At 36.6% G+C, this 21,466-nt stretch overlaps 1 protein-coding gene across 5 annotated transcripts in view; it reads right to left on the bottom strand.

Moving 5' to 3' along the window:
* The window catches only part of LOC122076824 (protein ACTIVITY OF BC1 COMPLEX KINASE 7, chloroplastic), a 26,269-nt gene extending 5,211 nt beyond the window's left edge, over positions 1 to 21,058 (bottom strand). The window contains exons 1-18 of one of the 5 annotated variants that reach the window (XM_042642400.1): positions 20,709 to 21,051; positions 19,317 to 19,908; positions 18,975 to 19,118; positions 18,693 to 18,818; positions 15,595 to 15,682; positions 14,393 to 14,486; positions 12,810 to 12,903; positions 12,587 to 12,641; positions 12,402 to 12,493; positions 12,004 to 12,174; positions 10,932 to 10,988; positions 10,695 to 10,778; positions 9,962 to 10,046; positions 7,963 to 8,024; positions 7,787 to 7,861; positions 5,525 to 5,629; positions 2,816 to 2,957; positions 2,195 to 2,236 (exon numbers count right to left, since the gene is read on the bottom strand). In XM_042642400.1, coding sequence (XP_042498334.1) covers positions 2,217 to 2,236; positions 2,816 to 2,957; positions 5,525 to 5,629; positions 7,787 to 7,861; positions 7,963 to 8,024; positions 9,962 to 10,046; positions 10,695 to 10,778; positions 10,932 to 10,988; positions 12,004 to 12,174; positions 12,402 to 12,493; positions 12,587 to 12,641; positions 12,810 to 12,903; positions 14,393 to 14,486; positions 15,595 to 15,682; positions 18,693 to 18,818; positions 18,975 to 19,118; positions 19,317 to 19,892 — 2,070 coding nt within the window. In that variant the 5' untranslated portion in view covers positions 19,893 to 19,908; positions 20,709 to 21,051 and the 3' untranslated portion in view covers positions 2,195 to 2,216. Of the gene's footprint in view, positions 1 to 2,194; positions 2,237 to 2,258; positions 2,669 to 2,815; positions 2,958 to 5,524; positions 5,630 to 7,349; positions 7,523 to 7,786; positions 7,862 to 7,962; positions 8,025 to 9,961; positions 10,047 to 10,694; positions 10,779 to 10,931; positions 10,989 to 12,003; positions 12,175 to 12,401; positions 12,494 to 12,586; positions 12,642 to 12,809; positions 12,904 to 14,392; positions 14,487 to 15,594; positions 15,683 to 18,692; positions 18,819 to 18,974; positions 19,119 to 19,316; positions 19,909 to 20,708 lie in introns of those variants that run through there. The other 4 variants (XM_042642401.1, XM_042642399.1, XR_006139591.1 and 1 more) reach the window with 4 other exon arrangements.
* Positions 21,059 to 21,466: the final 408 nt, after the last annotated feature.

Raw genomic sequence — 21,466 nt, 5'->3', positions numbered from 1 at the left:
GGGGAGAGAAGATTCACTTTTCAACATGATGAATTCCAAGGTAATTCTATATGTTTGCTGCAAACTTTGTCTACTAGAATTGTATTGGCCTACAGGTGATGACAACATTCATGCCCCTCCACCAACATCAACTTTCTTGGCCTTTTTATTTTCTTTTTGGTGAATAAAAAATTCATTATCGAAGGATGAGAAAAAAAGGAGGGGGAATGTACAAACTGCAAGCGGAAAAAAAAGCAAAAACAGAAAAACCCTAGGTAGAGGGGGAGAGGTAGGTAGTAGGAAGATCCCAGGACACAACAATGAGCTTATTTCTCGGGTGTCTCTAACAGGGCGGAGGCAGAGGAGGGAGAAGGAGAACTTGGAGCTAACATCAAAGAAGATGGAATTCCAAGTTGAATCAAAGGATCTAGAATTGGAAGTCCATCTACAAAGATTACCCTCCATCCATATGTGACTGATGGTGGCGCCGAAGGCAAGCTTTCTAGGATTGTTGCAAATGGAGTTACCAGAGAAAGTAATGTCCATCCATATCCATTCTCTTCGGGGGGGGGAGGGCTTCTTTTGGCAGGCCAACAACTAGAGAGGACTCTTTTCTAGACTGTGGAAGAGAAAGGGCACTCAAAGAAGAGGTGACCTTCTTGGCATTTCATCCACAAGATAATAACATGATAGCAATTGGAATGGAGGATTCTACGATCCACATTTACAATGTTAGGGTGGATGAGGTAAATAGTTCGGACACTCTGAAAAGACTTATAGAGAGATCATGAAATATTGTCAATTGGAGGCATTAAATTATTTGTATTGTTAGGTAAGAACAAAAGTGAAGCGTATTACTGGTTTAGATTTTTCCACCAACCTTAACATACTGATTTCCATTCAAGTTGATGCTCAGGTAAGTTTAACTATACTACTTATGGATTGCCTATTGAATGTGTGTATCTTACCATATGCATTTCATGCTGAGCAATTGTTAAACATTATATTTTTCTTGAACAACTGTTATGTTTCTTAAAAATTCCCCTTCTTCCATAGTAGTTTCCTATTCACCATTAGCCAATGGATTCCAAGGGCCAAGAGACAAAGGAATCCATGAAAGAAAGAGTAGATACTGTCGGGCAAGCCATGAATACCAAGAATTGATGTGCTCTACATGTCTTCCAATCAAGTTCAGTCGATCTTCTCAACAGGATAGCCTAATGCTTTGTTTGTTTTGTAACTAATTTCTTTTCATTTACCCCTTTTCATGAAGGGAATGCTACTTGGTAAAAATGGAACAAATGGTACTCTTTTCATGTAAGATTTTATAGATGGTCATGGAATGTAGTGCTATTTCTTGTAGCAATAATAAACTTCATATATTACTCATAAAAAAAAAAAAATCCATTTATAACATTTTTTGTTCTGCAAGCATTAGGCTTCTTCAAGACTATATGTGATTTAATTAGTAACAAAATAACTTGAGGTTCCATCATATGTCCAAAAATCCAAATTATAGTCATTCCCATCGCTCAAGATGGTTTGGCCATATACTCATTCTCATTAGTCAAGTTTTCTTTTTCATGTGCAATTGCACACACACACATACACGTGCATTTGCATGTGCAACTTTACTAGTGTGAACAAACATATATAATTTTTTTTTTCAAAACACACAAATCGGGACGGTAATGGAGAGGAGACCACAGTTCGAAAACTCGGCAATATCTCACCAAAATATTTCTTTTTTATCACTGAAATGAAACTGCATTTGAAACACAAAAAGACAGTTTCGGTCATCTCGCCGAAATTTTGCTCATTTCGATCCAAAAAATGCACTAGTTCATTGACATTTTGGTCATCTCGTTTCGATCATTTTTCTATTTCAACCATTAGCCCTCCAAAATGGCCAAGCAAAACACATTGAAAAAATACATTGTTTTGCCAAAATTTCAGTTGTTTTGGATTGACCAAAACACCGAAATGAAACAAGTTCTTAAACCTTGGAGGAGACGAGGAGTCGCACGACAAACAAAGATATTCTTGAGATTGATGGTTGGAAAAGGACATGCGAGCACAATTGGATAAATACCACCCACCAACGAAATCTTCTTCTGCCTTTCTTTCATTTTTATTTTTATTTTTTTATTTTTTTATTTTTTTATTTTTTTATTTTTTTATTTTTTATTTTTTATTTTTTATTTTTTATTTTTTATTTTTTACAAAGGCCCCATGCATCACATTGTATATAAACATTCTACACAAACCCAATCAAAAGATTAGAGAAGGCATTAAATCTTATTTGATAATAATAAGGATTACAAAATGCTGCTCATTGGCGTAGGTACACTAGCCAATGGGAGGTTGTGCACAAGCATCTTCAATGTAGAGGCAGCATGGTCTTTCTGCCCTGCTGTGTCTACTAGGCATGTACCAGAACTAGCGGGCAGGGTTCTTTTCTCCTAATAATAAATACTATACAATAAGGTGGTGGAACACCTTAGTCCCTAAAAAAAGCCTCGTTGCCTAGGCGATGCTTTGACAACTATGATTTGAAAGGAAAAAAATTAGATTCACTATATAGGTAAGAGAGGCGCTTGCTTGCTGCACAGGAATCAAATCATCTTCTCAAATTTATCAAGCTTCTTCACCCTTTGCATGGCCCTAATTAATAGTGAGAAGAAAACACCTGCAAATTATTTTTGAGGGGGGTATTTTGGGGGTGGGAGATGGGACTAGTTATGATCTACCATCATAGAAATGGTTCATTTGGTACTGCATGCTTATATAGGAAACAACTTTAAGTGAAAAAAGGAAAAAAAGAAGCTAATCTTACCAGCTCCAATGAAAGATCCATTCGCTATTACTTGGCTACCTTGGCTGCTAACTGTGATCCCAATACTTAGCAGGGTCCCACCAAAAACTGTATAAATAGTGGCCATTTGAAGTACAGCTGCCTTTCGAGCAGCTCTTTCTGACTGATGAACAAAAACATTGAAAGCAACAGATATATTATGTTGTGAAAGGAAAATTAAAGAATAAAATATGGAATGAAACAAAATGATCTAGAACAAAAAGTTTGAATATGAGAAAATGTCAAAACAGCCCCTCCTGGAAAGGTTTACTTTATTTGTTTTGGAATTTTTTTGATAAAACATTGTTACGTTGCTAGACATGTAAGATCTAAACGTTTTCAGCTGGTCTTCTCTCACCAGTCACCTTATGGGTCAAGGCACAATGGTTTAAAGTATCTCTGATACCGATACGATACCCTCTGATACGTATCTTAAATTTAGCCGACCAATACAATACACACCGATACGATACATAGAATTTTTAAAATCCTTTCGTATCGAAATATATCCTACTATACATACCGATATGCACCAATACACTATTAATACGTACTGATACTCTATGGAAAATATAAAATCGAGGTGAAATATACGTTTCGGTATGTATCGGTGAGTATTTGTATGTATCGATCGGTATGTATCGATGAGTATCACTACGTATCGGTATGTATCGATCAGTACATATCGGTGAGTATCGATACATATCGGTGAGTATCGGTATGTACCGATACAGTGCGCTACAGTCATATAATGGCCAAGATGGGTATTATTTTAGAAAACACGATTTATGAAAGAAATTCTATCGGAGGGTATTATTGGAAAAATTGGGGTTTTTATTCCAAAGTTGCTGCTAGCCATATTTCTCTCTAACTAAAGTGGAAATCAAGGTTAGGAACAAGGATTTTACATTTATAGGACAACTACAAACCTTGAATTCTTAGTGTGATACCCTCAATTTAGTATTTATGTATAATACATGTTATCAATAGCTTTTTATAACAAATTTTTATGCAAAAGTGTTTAAAAAGGTGTTTTATATCCATTTATGTGCGTATCTTTAGTGTATCTTAGCGTATCTCCGATATGATACGATACCCTCCGATAAGTATCTTAATTTTGGATGACCGATACGACGACCGATACTGATACTTTAATCCTTGGGCACACAACCTTAAATACCTAGTCTTGGTGCTCACCTTATTGCTTTGGTAATGATGGCTGACCATCACCTTGACTTGCTGATGTAGATAAGTCAATTGGGCTTATTTTATTGTAAATAAGCCTTGGGTTGTGTTATGTATGTATTGGGCCTTTGATCCCTTGTGTTTTCTTTGAAATGGGCCACTTTAATGGGCCTAAAATATGGGTAGAAGGTAGGAAAACGGGATTTTATTCATTAGTTTAATTAGTTGCTATTCAAAGGCCCATTAGGCCATTAGTTGGTTGTAAAGTCCTATATGGACTATTAGTTAGTTAGTCCTACTCCATGTTGGAGTCATAAAGTCAAGTCCTAGTCCTATTTTGAATTCCTAGTTGTAGTAGGAGTGTCTAGTCCTATTGGGAAACTAGCTTCTAGTATTAGTATGATTGTAAACTTCCCCTCTATAAATAGAGAGGCATATGTCCATTATTGAGGAGATTTGAATGAAAGAAAGTTTGCATTTATGAAAAAAAGTTTGTAACTAAATGCTTAGAGCAGCTGAGATAGCTGTGGGTGAGAAGCCCAGGCTGAGATAGCCACTTCCTTTATTCTCTTTCACCCTTCTCAATCTCCCATCTGTCTTATTCTTCTTTTTTATTTTATTTACTATAACATTCAAGAGATATAATTCAGATTTTGATAAAAGTCTCCAGAAATCAGAACCGATCAGCAATCCTAAAGAAAATAGGAGAGAGATCGATCTCCTCTCTTTCTCTCTTCTGTACTCTGTTCAGCCAGGTCTTCAATCAGGGTATTCCAAGCCTCATAAGGGTCTCATGATCCTTACCTAGTCACTATTGGAAGCATTCAGCTGCTGTTCGTGAAGGTTATTCTCAGTTTTCTCTCCTAGGTCAGAAAATCAAGAAAGCTTGTAACTTCACAACCAGCCATCAGAATCCTCTCAACTTTGGGGGTTTTTGTACCCTCCCTAGGGACTATCTATGCCCAAGAATGCAACTCAATCGGACTCCCACAGCCCTGGCCGCACCTCTCTCTCTCTCCAGCTCTATAACAGGTCTTTCTCTCTCCTATCGGGTTAGGTTTTGGGCTGGTTTTGCTCCTATATGGGTATTGTATCCTTGGGGATTTATTTGATGGTATTATTTTTTTGTTTCTTACTCCTATTTGTATTGTTTAGGGTTACAAACTGCGGAGTTAGTTACTTGTAATCTACTCCTGCATTACTTGCCTTCGCACCATAGTGACTTTGGTTACCATGACTCCCTTTGCCAACTTTGAACAATGAGCCCAGCCCATTGTACTCATTACTATAATATTTTGAAAGGGATCTGAACCTCACTGCTTATGGTGAGTGGGAAGCAGTCACAAAGGAGATTTTGGATCCAAGATTTATAACTGTATTCTACCAGAAAAAGTCCACACTTGCCTTCGTCAGTAAACCAGATTTTCTATGATTTTACTATTTTCAGTAAAACTAACATTCAATTTGTTCAGCAATAATCTAAAGAAGTTGAGAAGTCTAAACTACCTCAAGTACCCTCACTCGGAGTTTTAAATCTCCTGTCTCAAGTTGTTTCACGAATTCCTCTATACGCTGGACTCTGTATGGCATGGACATGGTGTATGCTCTGGCCTGCAATTAAACATAAAACTGTATTTGTACAGACATCTTAGTTAAAATATGGACTAGAAAAGCAATATATAAGAAGCGTTGCAAGGAGTCTTTTGGAAACCAGGGAGAAAAGATCTGTGTGGTCTGGGGACCAAAGAACTAATATTTGTTTTCTCTTCAGAGGATCAGAACTAACAGCTGGATGGATCCATCCAACAACATTCTATACACCAAGAACCGGCCTAATAAATTTGATTTTGAGCATCTTGAGTATGCATTATTTTTGGGAGCTTCGCTTTAGTAATCTCTCTTTTTCTTGACAATTCAGATAAGAGAAGAAGATATGCATTGTTGGTATTTCTTATTCAAGCTGATTTTTTTCCACCTGCTATGGTTGGTCCTGGTCCTCTTCATTAGACATGTAACACCCGCTACGTTTCCAGATCATACCATGGATCTGGTCAGAAATTGAGAACCCAAGCTATTTGCAAAACTCAAATATCTTTCAAATTTGAATAAGGATTTCTATTAATATTATGGGAAAAATAACGCTTCCCAGCAGCGCCCTCTCACATGGGGCAGTGAAATGACCACCCGCCCCTACCCTTGGATGCCCGTGCGTGCACTCCCATTGGCTCCTGCGCTGGCACAAGTGCCATGCAGCCTGGCAGAAAACCCTCCTAATACTAAATATTTGTAATGCTTCTCTCATGCTATGCATCTTAACTCTTAAGCTAACACAAAGTTGTAATTAAGCATTATGATATGGAATTTGCACATTTTGGAGAGAATAAAAAATAATCCTGACAGATGAGATAATGACTGACACACATACAGAAAATAATTTAAGTTATAAATCAACCTGTGTTGTTTTTGCCTTTTACAATCTTGATGAATGATTTGCTTAATGGTTTACATTGGACAAATGAAGGATAATAAAGCAATACTCTGGGTGTTTAGTTTCCTCTACCAACATCTGATTTTTGTTGCATTTTTCCTGCTTCAGTCTCCCAGCCGGAATACTGTTAGATATTCTACATGATCTATACCATGTTGTACTATGATGCGAATGTAAAATAGAAACCTCACCTAAAGTTTGAAAAGGAACAGTAGTAAATTATATGACTCATATAGTTAAGCATGAATTGTATGTAAATATTTAACTTGGCATAAATTTTTACCTCACAAATGCTTAAGCACAAGTTTCATGCAGGAAAAAAAAACATGAAAGTGCATGAACCCTGGCACTTCATACATGAAATTCCACTCTTTATGCTACATAATCAAAATTCATCCTATGTACCTTATCTTCTATTCAGACCTACAACAGATTAAAAATATTCACAGTCTCACTCACTTATTTATAGGAAAAATGTTTGTATGAATCTAACAAGAATATATTAGAAGTGCTTCCTAATTAGCTTTAGTTCTACTATAAAGGCACTTGGATTATAAGTATCACAGACATTCTTAAAATAAAAAACTACGAACATTTAATATAAGATGTGTCCATCTTTAGTGTATAGACTAAAAGCATCAACTATATGGTGCTTTTATGTTTCTCTCCAGTTTTAGAGATAAAAAATGGCAATTCCATTTACACAACGAGGTCGTTCTTTTTTTTTTTTTTAAACAAGGTTACTCAACTACGATAATCAATAGGTTAAATTGATCTCCTAATTAATAATCCTAAAATCCCGTGAAGCATAAAAACTTTGAAAAAAAAAAAAAAAAGCCGTACTCAGTGCAAGAGGCTCCCGCCGCTTTGGGGTCTGGGGAGTGTCATAATGTACACAGCCATACTCCCGCTTCGCAGAGAGGCTGTTTTCTGGCTCTGTCAGACTTGAATCTGCGACCACTTGCTCACATTGGAACAACCTTACTGTTGCCTCTAAGCATAGAAACTTCTTTGTCCTAAACAGGCACCATTCTCATCCTCAGGACAAAGAAAAGCAATAATAGGAGACTACTAACAGAATATGAATAATAATGACAAAGTACTGTAAATGTGAAGCTCCGTCAGGGGAAGATTTTCATCATAGAACTACCATCTATCAACTATCAGAAATAGTTTCACCATAATATGAAAGAGACAATACCTATTATAACAACCATCCATTGTTTAAAAAAAATATAAACAAGGCTTTGAAAGAAAAGGAACAGGTAAAAAAAAAGTACATCATTGGCTTGTCTGCTTATCTCCTCCACAAGTTGTGTTCCAGAGCGCTGCTTCCCTTTTAAATCTAATAGCTCCTGTACTTTTGCCAGATATTAGAGGTAGATTTCTTTGGATAATAATGTTTCTAAACTTAGGAAAAAATATGCATCTCATTTTTTAAGTAAAACACATTTACCTGCGCATACGGTGCAGCAATCTTCACAAAGGAAAAATCAGGATCTAGCGTATAACCAATTCCTGGAGCAATAATAAGAGCTCAAATCAGTTCCTAAGCTTGAAGGTTTCCTGCTGACCCTGTTCTTCCTGATTGTCGCCTCTAAATTGTTTGATTTTTATTAAACCAAGTAATAATTGCTTAAGCACTTAACAGTCCATATCCTCTGCTACTGTATTTCAGGGATTATTCCATAAGCCCAATCAAGAGCTCGATAAAAGCATCTATTCATAATTTAGGAAATACGACTGACTAGCAGAAGAGTTTTCTTAGGTTTATTTAATTAGCGTTCTCAGGATGCCTTGGCTATCTCATGACTGGCTCATGGGGATAATCCAGATACTGCAGCACAAAGGATCTGCATCCAATCCTACTGCGATGACTGTGTTTCAGCACCCATATATTTAAGCAGTCCATGTACAGATAAATGAAATGGGTACATGCATGGCATAGTCATAAGTTCAACTCATCCATGATTCAAATGGATCAATTGTTCACTTCTAAAACCTCTACCAAACAATGTAAAATTTTCAAATATTGTCTAATGGGATTTTTAGATCACCTAAGAATTAATATTCAGAAATCCCTGAGAAATCCAGAATCAAATGAAATTAAGGAAACATATTTAGGGGAAAACTTTCTGATGCAGTCAAAACAGATCAGATGAGAAAGAAATTCTCAAACAGGCAGTAGAATATTCCAGCAAAGCTTGAAATTACTCTGAAGGTCAGATTTAGAAATATTGAAGAGACTGCAAATAGGAAGCTTGAAAACCCAGGGTAAACAGTAAATTTGACGGCAAGGCCTTAGGGTTTCAAAACAGAATCAAATACTAATCTGATTTAATGATTAAACATATTTATGAAACCTTAAACAGTAGCAAGAATCAAAACTCGAGATTAGTTCCAGAAAACCAGGATTTGAGAAATTGAGTTGCAGTAGGAACTCCAATTCAATTGGAAAACTGAGACCAAACAGAATCTGAAACTGATTAGTTAAGCAATTTGACAGCAAGTTTCAGCAGAGTTTATGTAAAGATTAACTCAAAGAAATTAACCAGAATTAATCAGAGACTGAAACCGAAATTACAACCAGAAATAGAATCGCAGGACTTAAGAATTATAGAGATATACGACCTATATTGCTTGGAGAGAAGGAAAGTGGAGATTGGAAAGATAACACATTCAGGAATCCACCTGAACACAGTCTAGAAACCATACACAGCAGAAAGCAACTACTAAATCCAAAGATGCCAGCTTGACATCTACAGACCATAGTTGCAGCTAAAGCTTTCTTCATTCACAAAAATCAATGGGGGGCTGTTAAGCCTATTATAAGCTTATATGAAGCTTCTGTAAACTGAATCAGACATTGAAAAGGAAGGGTTTGAACCAATCCTGACCATAAAGAAGAAAATAAACAGAAACAAAGACTGACTAAAGTCTCCAGCCTCAGGTTGTATTGGAATCCTTCCTTGACTCAAATACTAAAATAATAAAGAATATCAAGGACTGGAATTGATTACTCCTATTGCAGTCCTAAACTGACTCAATCACCTAAGTACTAAGAGAAATAACAAATAAAATAAGACCCTACGACTGGACTACACTTGAGATGGAGTTGTTGGAGCAAATTCTGGCCAGGTAGGGCCAGGCTAGGCCTAGACTAAATTATTCTGGTTCTGGCCGCAGGCCTTCTTCTTTTTCTTCTTCCTGGCACTACTGCTGGTGACCAAAGACTGCATCATAGTCAGTCCAAGGGCTGGTCAAATGAATGGTCAAGATCATTGCAAATGCATGGTTTCAGACATCAAACCAGAAATTTACGTTTGGGCTGGTTTTGACTGTGTAAAAACAAAGATAAAAGTGGTATCCCCCAACATAAAATATAAAACCTATACATGTACCCCATAACTTCAAATGAAAACCGGAAACACATTCAAATCCATGTTCAATCGAACCTTCAAGTGTTGTAAAAGCCCTCATTACAAAAGTAAATGTGGAGGGGAAGCGTAGAGGCTGATCTGTGGCTATTGCAAATAAATCCTGCAGGGAAAACCACACCAATTATGCCTCTGTATGGACAATAGTAGGGGCCATTTATATGATCAAGGATAAAATGAGCAAATGACCATCTTGTGTGTTCCATGACTAGCAATACAATTAAAAATAATAATAATAAATAAATAAAATAAAATAAAACCTGTACCCACAAAGACAAGAAATTATCTCATTAACGAAAGAGGTACGGATTTGTACAAGGTTGTCCTATTATTTTCTCTATCTTATGTTTTCCATCAATAAGAAGCAGATATTGTAGTTAATAAGGTTCTCTGTCCCAATTAAATGGCAAAAACAACCAAGACATGAAAAGTTTAATGACGATGGAACATATATGACACTGATTAGATATATTTCAAAAATTAAATCAGGTTTAATGCAATTGGTCTCTGCTGATAATAATTTTCTTTGAGTTTCACCTAGGTGTTCCAGCTTAACATTACAACCTCTGAACCTGTAAAATCAAAAGCTTAACAACTGGGAAACAGTTTATGAAAAATAAGAAAGCAAGTCCAACTCTGATCTATATATTAGTATGAAACAGAGGAAATATAGAAACATCAGTGCCCCATTTTTCAAATTAATTCTAACTTAAATTTTGATGTCAAAGTGGTATGCTCAGATCTTGCATACCTCACCAATTGTGGCCAAAGTTTGCTGCTGATCTGGTGTCTGACTTAGTAAATTGTCCATGAAAAACTGCACAGACCTCCTCACCTGCATTATATTGTAAATATTTGTTAGAAAATAGAAACAGACACAGGAGTGATGGGAAGACATGTCACCCATATTGGCACAGAAAACCGCAAAACTTAAATTGCATTTTGATTCTTCTTTTAAATTTAATAGATGAATGTCAAAATAGCATACCGATGACATGTCTCCAGTGGGCTGTAGTGCTTCAAGATCTATCAGGCTTTGCATTACCTGCATGGTGAAAACTCCTTAGTTAAAGTCAATACAGCAAGGCTTTCAACTTTATTGTGCTTCTTTTTGGTAGGTAAAAGATGAACGTCACATTTCAAAGTATGCATCTCAATTCTAACGTGAATGAAGATGTGGTCATTTCTTAATATATAGAGGTAATATAGAATAATATATATCAACTTCGCAAAAACTACTCACTAAGCCTTACACATTTGATTGGCATCAACCAAAAATCCTGTTCCACCTCTCCACTCAATTAATCCCTTTCGCTCAGACAATGGGGCAAAACAAGGCCCTTATTTATAACAAATGAGGGAAGAATTTGTACTAGTACATCCTCATGGTGGACAAGAGAATGCACCGCTGCATGTTCTGGTCCAGAATTTCTTTATAAAAAGATCCAGGTACCTTTCCAGTGGATTAAGAATGTCATTTATGATATGACAACAGAAGCTGTATGTGCAAGCAGTGAGGTGGAACCTACCACGAAACAGCTATCCATTAAGTACACCTCCTTTTTATGGCAAAGTGACCACTCTCCCACACTTGAACTGGACCACACTACCAATGTGCTGCTGTAAAGTTTCTATGAATGACATGATGGCTGCCTAATACAACTATGGCATGTCCAAGTCCAGCTGCTTTTTCAGTATCTTTAATGCATAAAATAGAGTCCCTTCCATTCCATTTACCCTGGATTTCAATCTTAGAATTTGTCTTCTTAGACATTAGGTTCAAAACAAATGAACTGGTTTTATTAACACTGGTTGAGATGGTCCAGTGGTCACAATTAAACATCATGAATTTATGGCCATGCTTGACATGTTTCAAATATTAAGTGCAAATAATCTTGAGAATTAAGCAGTTATAGATGATATCATATATTTGTCTGATAAATGTTCTAAAAGCAATTATAGATGATGTCATATGTTTCCAATGAGTATCCACAACAAACATTATATATGCAAGAATGCGAAACACAACATTCCAAACCACAGTAAGATAAAAAGTAAACCTTTTTTGCATCCTTTTCATAAAATGAATAGAAAAGATTAAGCAATCTTTCCTGAGTGAAAGATTTTATCTCCCCCATCATGCCAAAATCATAGTAAATGAGTGCTCCATCCACATCAATAGCAATATTTCCAGGATGAGGATCCGCATGAAAGAAGCCAGTTTTTAGTATCTGAATTAGCACCACAGAGCAGCGTTAATGCAACACAATGGTACTTACTGGATAATATAATTAAAACATGATTAAAATTATAACAGAAGATTTGAAATAGCTAATTTATATTTTTCATTCCATTTGTTCAAAACGGTAAACATATTATATATATATATATGGTTTGCAACTGGAGAAGTATTCCGTTAGTTCAATTTGATTGAAATACGGAAGCTACGGTTTGCAACCTGAATTAAATATGCTTCAATTGCACGTGAAGAAATTTGAGAACGATCATAGCCCCTCGCACCTATCACATCCAAATTGTTGATTTTGATGCCTGTTCACGGGAAAAAAGCACTAGAACTTTCAACAGAACATCAATGCTACAAACTAAAGCATATGATTTTTTATTCATAATAGTTAGTCTAACCTGGAACATACTCCAGTGTCAATACCTTCGTGGCAGTGTAATCCCAAAACACCAGCTACAAAAGAAAAGAAAAAAACTCACCATAAGATTCAGAAAAACTGTTTAATAAATAACTTTGGTCACCAACAAGTCAAATACATCCATGGAATTCTAATTTGAAAGACCAGCTAAAACAAGAAGGCACAACTGAAAATTTATGGTAGTCTTGTAGCAGGTAACATACAGGTACACGAACCCACTTTATGTTTCGGAAATCCCGGCGGAACCGATCAGCATTTTTACCCTCATTTATGTAATCAATTTCTTGATACAAAATCCTGAAATTCACAAAAATGCAGAGAATGATCAATATATTTATTTATCATATTTCAGATAAACAAGCACATTTACTGTCAGTAGGAAATCCTGAGCTAGTTTGAAATTAAAAGTCAAGAGAAGTCCAATACACAAGAGTACCAGAAATGCCTATTGATGGTTGAATCAATTTGTCAAGAAGCAGCCGAAGATACATCAAAACATCTCATAAACTTCAATCACTTAAATCAACATTTTTTCACTTCTGAATTAAATTATTTTTCAGTACACTCAATTTTGGATCAAAAGAGTAATAATTAACTACTACAAAAATTATTTTTCTTTATTCCAGTCGTTTAGTTTACACTTTGCAGCAAAGGTAGATACCAAAGGGCTTTACTCCTATTGTCACAATTCTAAGAAAACCATAGGTAATGAAATGATGAAGAAAAGAAGATAAAGGTTGACGGTACTGGTATGCCACTTGCCCCAGTGATAAGGACCTTGGATTGTTGTGGCCAGGTAGATCAAATTCCACCTTCACCTACTTCTAATCCTCCAACCACACACTTCTCACACACAACCCCCCCCCCCCCAAAAGAAAAGAGGAGGACAAAAATGGGAAGAGTAACTTCTTACCACTATATTCTTTTGAATTATGTTTTGTTCTTTTTTCAAGTCTCACTATCACAAATCGGAGGAGATTATGTTATCTTACCTCCAACATTAGTGTAGCCCATTTGAGCTTTACGGCCAACACAATTCTGTCTTTGAGTTGTTCTGGGCCTTAAGAGTGGGCCAGACTAGGGCCCCTCCATGGAGGCTTCTTGGGTTGTGTGCGTAAAACTTTCCCTAGATGCTCACCAGTTCTGTGTACTTTTTTCAAGATGTATTAAAGAAGGGACTGTCTGAATGGCATCTCTATGGGTATATTTAGAACACGTAACCTTCTTTTGGCTTACCCTTGTCTTATTCCCAAAAGTTCTTTAAGTCAGGGGCAGAAAAAGGTTTCCAAAATATTTTGAAAGTGACTTACCATCATGTCATTTGCTAGGGCTATCATGTCTCGCCATCTCGCACACTTTTTGAGTATAGATGTGAGATGACACAGTTTTACTCTAATTGAAAGAAAAAATGTACAATGCTAATGAGGGCAAAATTAAGTTTACAAACTTTTTGAGACCTTGAGGGGGGTGTCAATAAGAAAATCCCATTAAAGAAATATATCTCATTTAAAAGGACAAGGATGGTACAAATACTGAAGTTAAACCACCTCAAAACATTTTCTTTCTTTTCTTTTAAAGACATATTTCTACTGACTGCAGTCAACAAAATTTTCCAACAACTATGTCTTCTAGGAGGATAGGAGTTTTCATAAGAACAATGAAATCAATATTCTTAAAATCATGAAAAGGAGCAGAAAAGGAATAGTATTTCCATGATTAAGATGATACTTGAATTAAAAGAATAAAATATATGACCAAACAGTCCAAAACATTGCTTAATACTTACGTGGCACATTCTTCATATACACCCATCCAATCCCTAGTAGGACCTCCAAATTTTTCACTTCTCTGAAAGTACTCGGCAATTAGTTTTAGATTTCCTGAAAACAGGTGCAAACTGATTGAAATGAAAATTAAGGACCAGAAATAAATTGAGTAAAATTGTGGACATAATTTATCAGTAAACAACATCTAAATAAACATCTGATGAGTCAAATGGCGTGTAGTTAAATATACATACAAACTCATGTAAGTCAAAACTAGCAGCAACAACAACATGATGTATATGTATACACAAATATTTTTTTTTTTTTTTTGGGGGGGGGTGGTTTGGAGATTATTCTTTCTTCAGCAGTTGCAATTGTGTAGCCATTACCAACAAGTTCATTATATTGAGCATGAATGAAGTCTTGAAGAAATAACTTATCAGGCTATATCTTTTAGTAGATTATTTCTTCGATTAACAGCATCCTTACTTCTAAAATAAAATGAAATATATCTCACTGTCCCATATTTCTGACTGAGTGACACAATAAACCGAAACTGACCTCAAAAAGGGAGGAAAAGGATGAAGAGATGAGAAAAATAATCAACATGTGCTATAGTTATGGTCCAAAAATAAAAACAAGATAGACAATTGAATTAGATGGAGTCAAGAAATCCCAATAGCACCAAACATGACGAAAGTAAAATAACATTTCTATTTATCCCAGAAAAAAAATTTAAATGCTATCTCTATAATTTATAGCCAAAACCAACTTAAAAGTCAAACAATGTTGCCGAGATTTTATTTCTTTATAGTTATTAAAATGTGGTCAAATTCATCTGTACATGGGATCATGATTTGCCATTACATTAAAGGGAGTACATTCCAATGGGGTCTGCATCTGGATAAGGAATGATTCAGATTATCATTTAGGATAAGTATTCCCCTTCGATATACAATAAAAATTTACTAAATACATGGAAAACCAACTGATTATTACAAACTTCCAAAGAACATTACTGTTAAAAATAATATTTGAAAACATTAAGCACAATGAAATTGAATGCAACTCATTCAAATATTTGTTGGAACAAAGCCATAATAAACATTAACCCCAGGCACCCCCAGCAAAATTCGACTGTGTAAGTATGTAGTGAGTTTTACCATCCCACAAAACCATAAGGAACAACAGCACAAGCTTCCAGGGAATGAGAATCACTTACGTAAATCGATATCAAAAAGTTTCTTCAGACCGGGCCGCTGAACTTTCACAACCACCTTCTCTCCGTTATGTAAAATGGCTCGATGCACCTAAAGACAAAATACCAAAATCAGCAAAAAGAAAAAAAGCCCATTAAAAAATATAAAATAAAATCAACTACTAGTCAAGAAAGCACTTTCACAGGGTAGAAGTCTGATAAGTTTGTTATTTACTCTCTTTTTTCCCCATAATTCACCCTTCAGATCACGGGTCAAAGTGATAAGCATTAGTGATTATTCTTCTGCCTTGTATTCTTTATTGTCCTTGGCAAGAACCTCTCCAACTAAAGCAAATAATCACTTTTGAGAAAAAAACAAGGGCTCCCCAAGAAAAAAGGGGGAGAGGAACAAGAAACATGCAAATACAACTTGCCCTTTCATCTATAGGGAGGCGGATGGAGGACCAGGCTTTGTTGTTGTTGTTGTTGTAGTTGTTGTTGTTGTATTGACATCTTTAATTCTTCTCGAGCCAAGGCCCCCTTCATCTATAGGGAGGCAGATGGAGGACCAACCGACCGGGCAAAGGAATCTAGGATCTTCACAGCCCTTCCAGAGAAAGGGAGACTCCAACTTCAAAATGATGGACTGGGGAAGACCAAAAAATGTAAGAGGACTCAAGCACAGATCTTATCAACTCCAGATTGCTGACAAAAAAATATGGTTGCCCTTCCAAAGCTGGAGCATTTTACGCAAGAGGTCCAAAATAAGGAAGCAATGTTGAGCAGTCAACCTGAAGGGGATCTAAGTTAAGCCCATATACTTAACCAGAAGACTACCCAAATTTCTAAATCACTTTAAGAATTTTCTTTCGTCCAGTCTTTCACTTGCTCCCCCACCCCCCAACACTTCCTTTATGGACTCTTGTCATTTTTATTACAATAACATATGTAATTCTCTCCTCTTTTTTCCTATTTATTTTTTTTATTTTTTAAAGGAATATACTCATTGTGTCTAAGAAGATCGATGCTTATACTACAACAACAACAACAACTCAACCTGATGGGGTCGGCTACATGGACCCTTGCCCTCTAATTTTCTCTATAGGTCATACTTGATAAGGCATAAGATATGCATGTCTTTCCTCACCACTTCTCCTAGGGTCATATTAGGTCTGCCCATGACTCTTTTACTTTCTTCAATCTGAATCAAATCAATGTTCTGTACCGAAGCATCCAAAGGGCTCTATTGAATATAATCATGCCCCCTCAAATGACTTTCTCATAGCTTATCATGTCAGAGCTATACTCCCAAATCAGCTCTAATATAATCATTCCTTACTTTATCCTTCCTATTTTTGCCACACAACCATCTCAACATCCTCATCTTCACTACATTGAATTTTTCTACATGATGTTTCTTAAGTACCCACATTCCACACCATACATCCAAAGGCCTCTATTGAATATAATCATGCTACCTCAAATGACTTTCTCATAGCTTATCATGTCAGAGCTATACTCCCAAATCAGCTCTAATATAATCATTCCTTACTTTATCCTTCCTATTTTTGCCACACAACCATCTCAACATCCTCATCTCCACTACATTGAATTTTTCTACATGGTGTTTCTTAAGTACCCACATTCCACACCATACATCATAGCTGATTGTATAAATGTCCTACAAATTTTTCTTTAAGTTTTATAGGAATACGTTGATCGCACAACACTCCAAACGCACCTCTCCACTTCATCCATCCTATTTTAATTCTTTGTGAAACTCATCCTCTATATCACCTTCTTTATTTATGATTGAAGGTGATTGATGCTTATAAAACCCTATTTTCCCGCGTGTTTGCATGCATCCTTTTTTTTCTTTTATTCAATGTGTAAGCTGGATTCAAATATGCAATCCCCTGGTTTCAATTCCATTCATCAGCCAACTAAGCAATAGAGTTGAGTTCAATCCTTGACATATAGTGGCTAGATCTAACAAAGGTATTTTCATTTCCCAAAGGAAGTATGTTTTGGATCTCCTTTATGAGACAGATATGCTTGGGTGCAAGTCTGCAAATGCCCCTATGGAGGTCAATCATCAACTGAGCAGTGCAATGGGTGACCCTGTTGATAAAGAGCAATACTAGAGAATTGTTGGCTGTCTGATCTACCTGTCCCACACCAGGCCCGATATTGCTTATGTTGTGGGTATTGTTAGCCGTTTTCTTCATGATCCTAGGACATCTCACCTTGATGTTGTGTACCGAATCCTATGAAATCCACTCCTGGAAAGGGTATTTTGTATTCTAATTAGGGACACTTGAAGATTGAGGCATTTACTGATGTTAACTGGGCTGGATCTATTGATAATCGGCGATTTACCTCTGGGTATTGTACTTTCCTTTGAGGGACCCTTGTTACTTGGCGTAACAAGAAACAATCTGTGGTATCTCGGTCTAGCGCTGAAGCCGAATATCATACAATAGCCCAAGGGATTTGTAAGTTGGTTTGGCTTAGGAGCCTACTAAGTGATCTCCGAGTTAATGGAGAAGGTCCTATGCGTCTGCATTGTGATAACAAGGCAGCCATCAACATCACACATAGCCCTGTTCAGCATAATAGGACCAAGCATATTGAGATTGATAAACACTTCATCAAAGAGAAGCTTGACCAAGGGACTGTCTGCATTCCCTTTGTTAGTACTGCAAATCAGTTAGCTGATGTGTTTACCAAGGCTGTTCACAATCGTCTCCAAGTTGGGCATGTATGATAAATTTGCACCAACTTGAGGGGGAGTGTTGAGATGACCACAGTTAGTTTTATTTTTACCTTGGTTAAGTTTTATTATTTACTATTTACCGTAGTAAGTATTATAGATAGGGACGCTTAGTCGTGTTGTAGATAGGGACGCTTAGTCGGCATTACCTTACTTTCCTTGTTTGATTTATTGTAATCTTCTTATAAATAAGAAAGACCTCTGTCATTACCGATTAGTCGAATCATTCCTAATCTCTGATTCTCAACTTATAACAAGGAGATAATATTTTCAAAGGTTTTAAGTATGAAAGTGCCAAAAAGAAAATTTCATCATGCCAAGTATATGGTATTAAAAATGGAGCAAACACCTGACCAAGACTGGCCGCAGCAATTGGCCTATCTTCAAACTTCTTGAAAAATGCATCAATTGGGGCTCCCAATTCTTTTTCTATGAAATCTCTAGCTTTCTCTGGTGAAAATGCGGGGACTCTATCCTGCATCATATTAGATAAGAGATATAGAATACTCTTTTTTTTCTTTTTTTAATAAGAATCCGATAGAACTTGGTATTGTCGTCATCCAAAACAGAGAAGAAAAAATTGGATATGGGATATGCTCAAAAGCATCACAAATGCTGGGAAGATAAATACCTGCAACTTGGCGAGCTCATCAACAAACTCTCGTGGAAATAGATCAGACCTGGTTGAGCACTGCTGTCCAAGTTTGATAAAAGTTGGACCAAGTTGGAGCACACATTCTCGCAACCACAAGGCAGTTCTTTGCCTTCTGCTTTTCTAGAAGAACAAAAGCGTATAAACATCAAGCTGAAAAAAGTTGTACAAACCAAGATACAGGGAGATGTGACACATCTGTGCATATGTTGGGAGTGTGAATATCACTACCGAGAAGTAAATGAAAGCAGGATATACATTAAGAATGAATGCAAGAAATGTCACTAAGAGCACAGACAGACTTGAGTGATAAAATTTTACTCGTTTATCTTCTGTGAAGCCTCCAATATATGCCCACTTTGCATTGTCTAAAAGAACACGAATGCGTAGAGAAAGAACAAACGACCACACATCTATAGTCCTATGCCAGGAACTATAATTTTCATTGGCCCAACTGAAACCTTCATCTGAGGGCAGAACTTTCAGCTCCTCTATAAAACGAAGCTCTTTAGAGCCCCTGATTTTTGGTGCCTCGACCAAAGCTGAAGCATTGTTTTTTTTAACTATGCTTGTGCCGTTAATAACTCGTTTTGAGCCATTCACTATCTCTCCCCTATTTATGGAAGACCTCTTGTGCTTTGTTACTTCCCTGGTAGGTTCCATTTTAGCGGCTTGTCCATTAGTACCAAACCTCCTGGATGATTCTGTCTGTTGTGCTTTCACTCGAAACCTGAAAAACCTATTGTTTGCAGGAATACCATACTCAAGCCTTGTGTGTTTATCAAGCTTCAGAGAAGATATTGATCCGGGGAAACTGAGACCATCTATTGCTTTTCCTTGTTCCCTTAACTCAACATGGCAGCAATAGCAGCCATGGGAAGCCAGTACTGCGGCCATTGAAAGATCCTAATACCTATAAGTGAACCAACAAATAGAACATCATTAGAAAGAAAAGATGAACAGCCAGAATCGATCAGTGAAAGATTCAAGTCCAGATATAAATTCATTAGACAAATAGTGTTTAAAACACAAAAGAAACACAGTAATTATATGAAAATCATTTAATAATATCAACATCAAAATTTTAAAACTCCCACCATAAGACAGCACCTGCCAGAGAATGTTGCTCTGACCATGAGCTTTCAGCACAGCTTGTTCAGCCATCCAAAGATTCAAAATCTCTGGCAAGAAATGAAAATATACTACTTGGAGCTTGAAACTACCCAACATTTAAAACTGAAAATTATAGGAAACAGTAGAACTCCAACATTGAACCCCTCAAACCATTTCAGGATTCTAATAACTGGCTATATGTATTGACGAATAAATCAAAGTCATGAACCCTGGGAAAGACGCAAATATTGATATAAGATCAACTGGACGGGATTGATGATATGGCAATACGAATTGCCTAAACTGAAAAACTAGTTCACTAAATCAGTTTGCATCTTGCAAGAGAGCTACAGAGTCCATTTGGAAATACTATTGGGGGCGAACTCCATCATAAACTACAGTTGCTTCGAGTCCATTAGCTCAAAAAGGGATCCAACAGTGAACCACATTGTCCAGGAGAAATAACCGAAAACAACATTTAAATATTCAAACGATACTAATTAATCTCACGCTAGCAGTGTGTATAATCTAAACTGAATCACTGGAAAGACTGTGAACACTATAGATTTTTTTGAACCTGAAACCACATATAATACTTACAGCGTAGACTGAGTAGAATTTTTGCGAGAGCCAAAAGCCTCCGATTCTCCGCAAATTCGTCAGAACAGAGAATCTTCAAGAGAAATACATGGATCAAAGCATCATACGGTGAAGTAATAAATAGAAATCTGGAGATGTTCATGGAGCTTGACTTGGACGAGAAAAGTCGATCACGCACTAAGCGTCGTATAAAGATCTCCATCAGTGTTTCAGCAAACTCCAAAATGGTGGTTGGAACGAAGAAATAAAATCTCCAAAATGGGGGCGAGGGCGGATGCGGAGGTGGGGGCCGCAGGAGGGAGTCCGTCTACGTATCACATTTCAACCACCACCTTTCAGTTATTTGATCCTCTCACACAAGTCATTCCCCGGTGCACGATAATAGCTTTCTATTGTGGCAACAGTGGCGTGAAGCATATGAACGTCCTTTATGATTCGTGTACGTTTTGCCTTCCATTCTCCCTCTGAACAAGGAGTCCCCACTCCCCACTCTCTGAACAAGGAGGTGCCGTAATGCAACGACAAGAAGAAGAGAAGAAAAAGAAAAAGAAAAAGAAAAAATTTAGATCCTCTTCGATTCTTATTTGTACAAATCTCTGGACATAGGACACTTGTACATTTCATAATCCATAGGTTATAATAGTTTAAGATATTTTGAGGTGTAAATATGGATTTGAATTCTAAAAAAATTGATATAACCGTTGAATTTTGAAAATGTGTAAATATGGTGTATACAGAGAGAATTGTATGATTAAGAA

The sequence above is a fragment of the Macadamia integrifolia genome, chromosome 4 (assembly GCF_013358625.1).
Source record: "Macadamia integrifolia cultivar HAES 741 chromosome 4, SCU_Mint_v3, whole genome shotgun sequence".
Lineage (NCBI taxonomy): Eukaryota > Viridiplantae > Streptophyta > Magnoliopsida > Proteales > Proteaceae > Macadamia > Macadamia integrifolia.
This window is presented reverse-complemented; position numbering and strand designations above follow the sequence as displayed.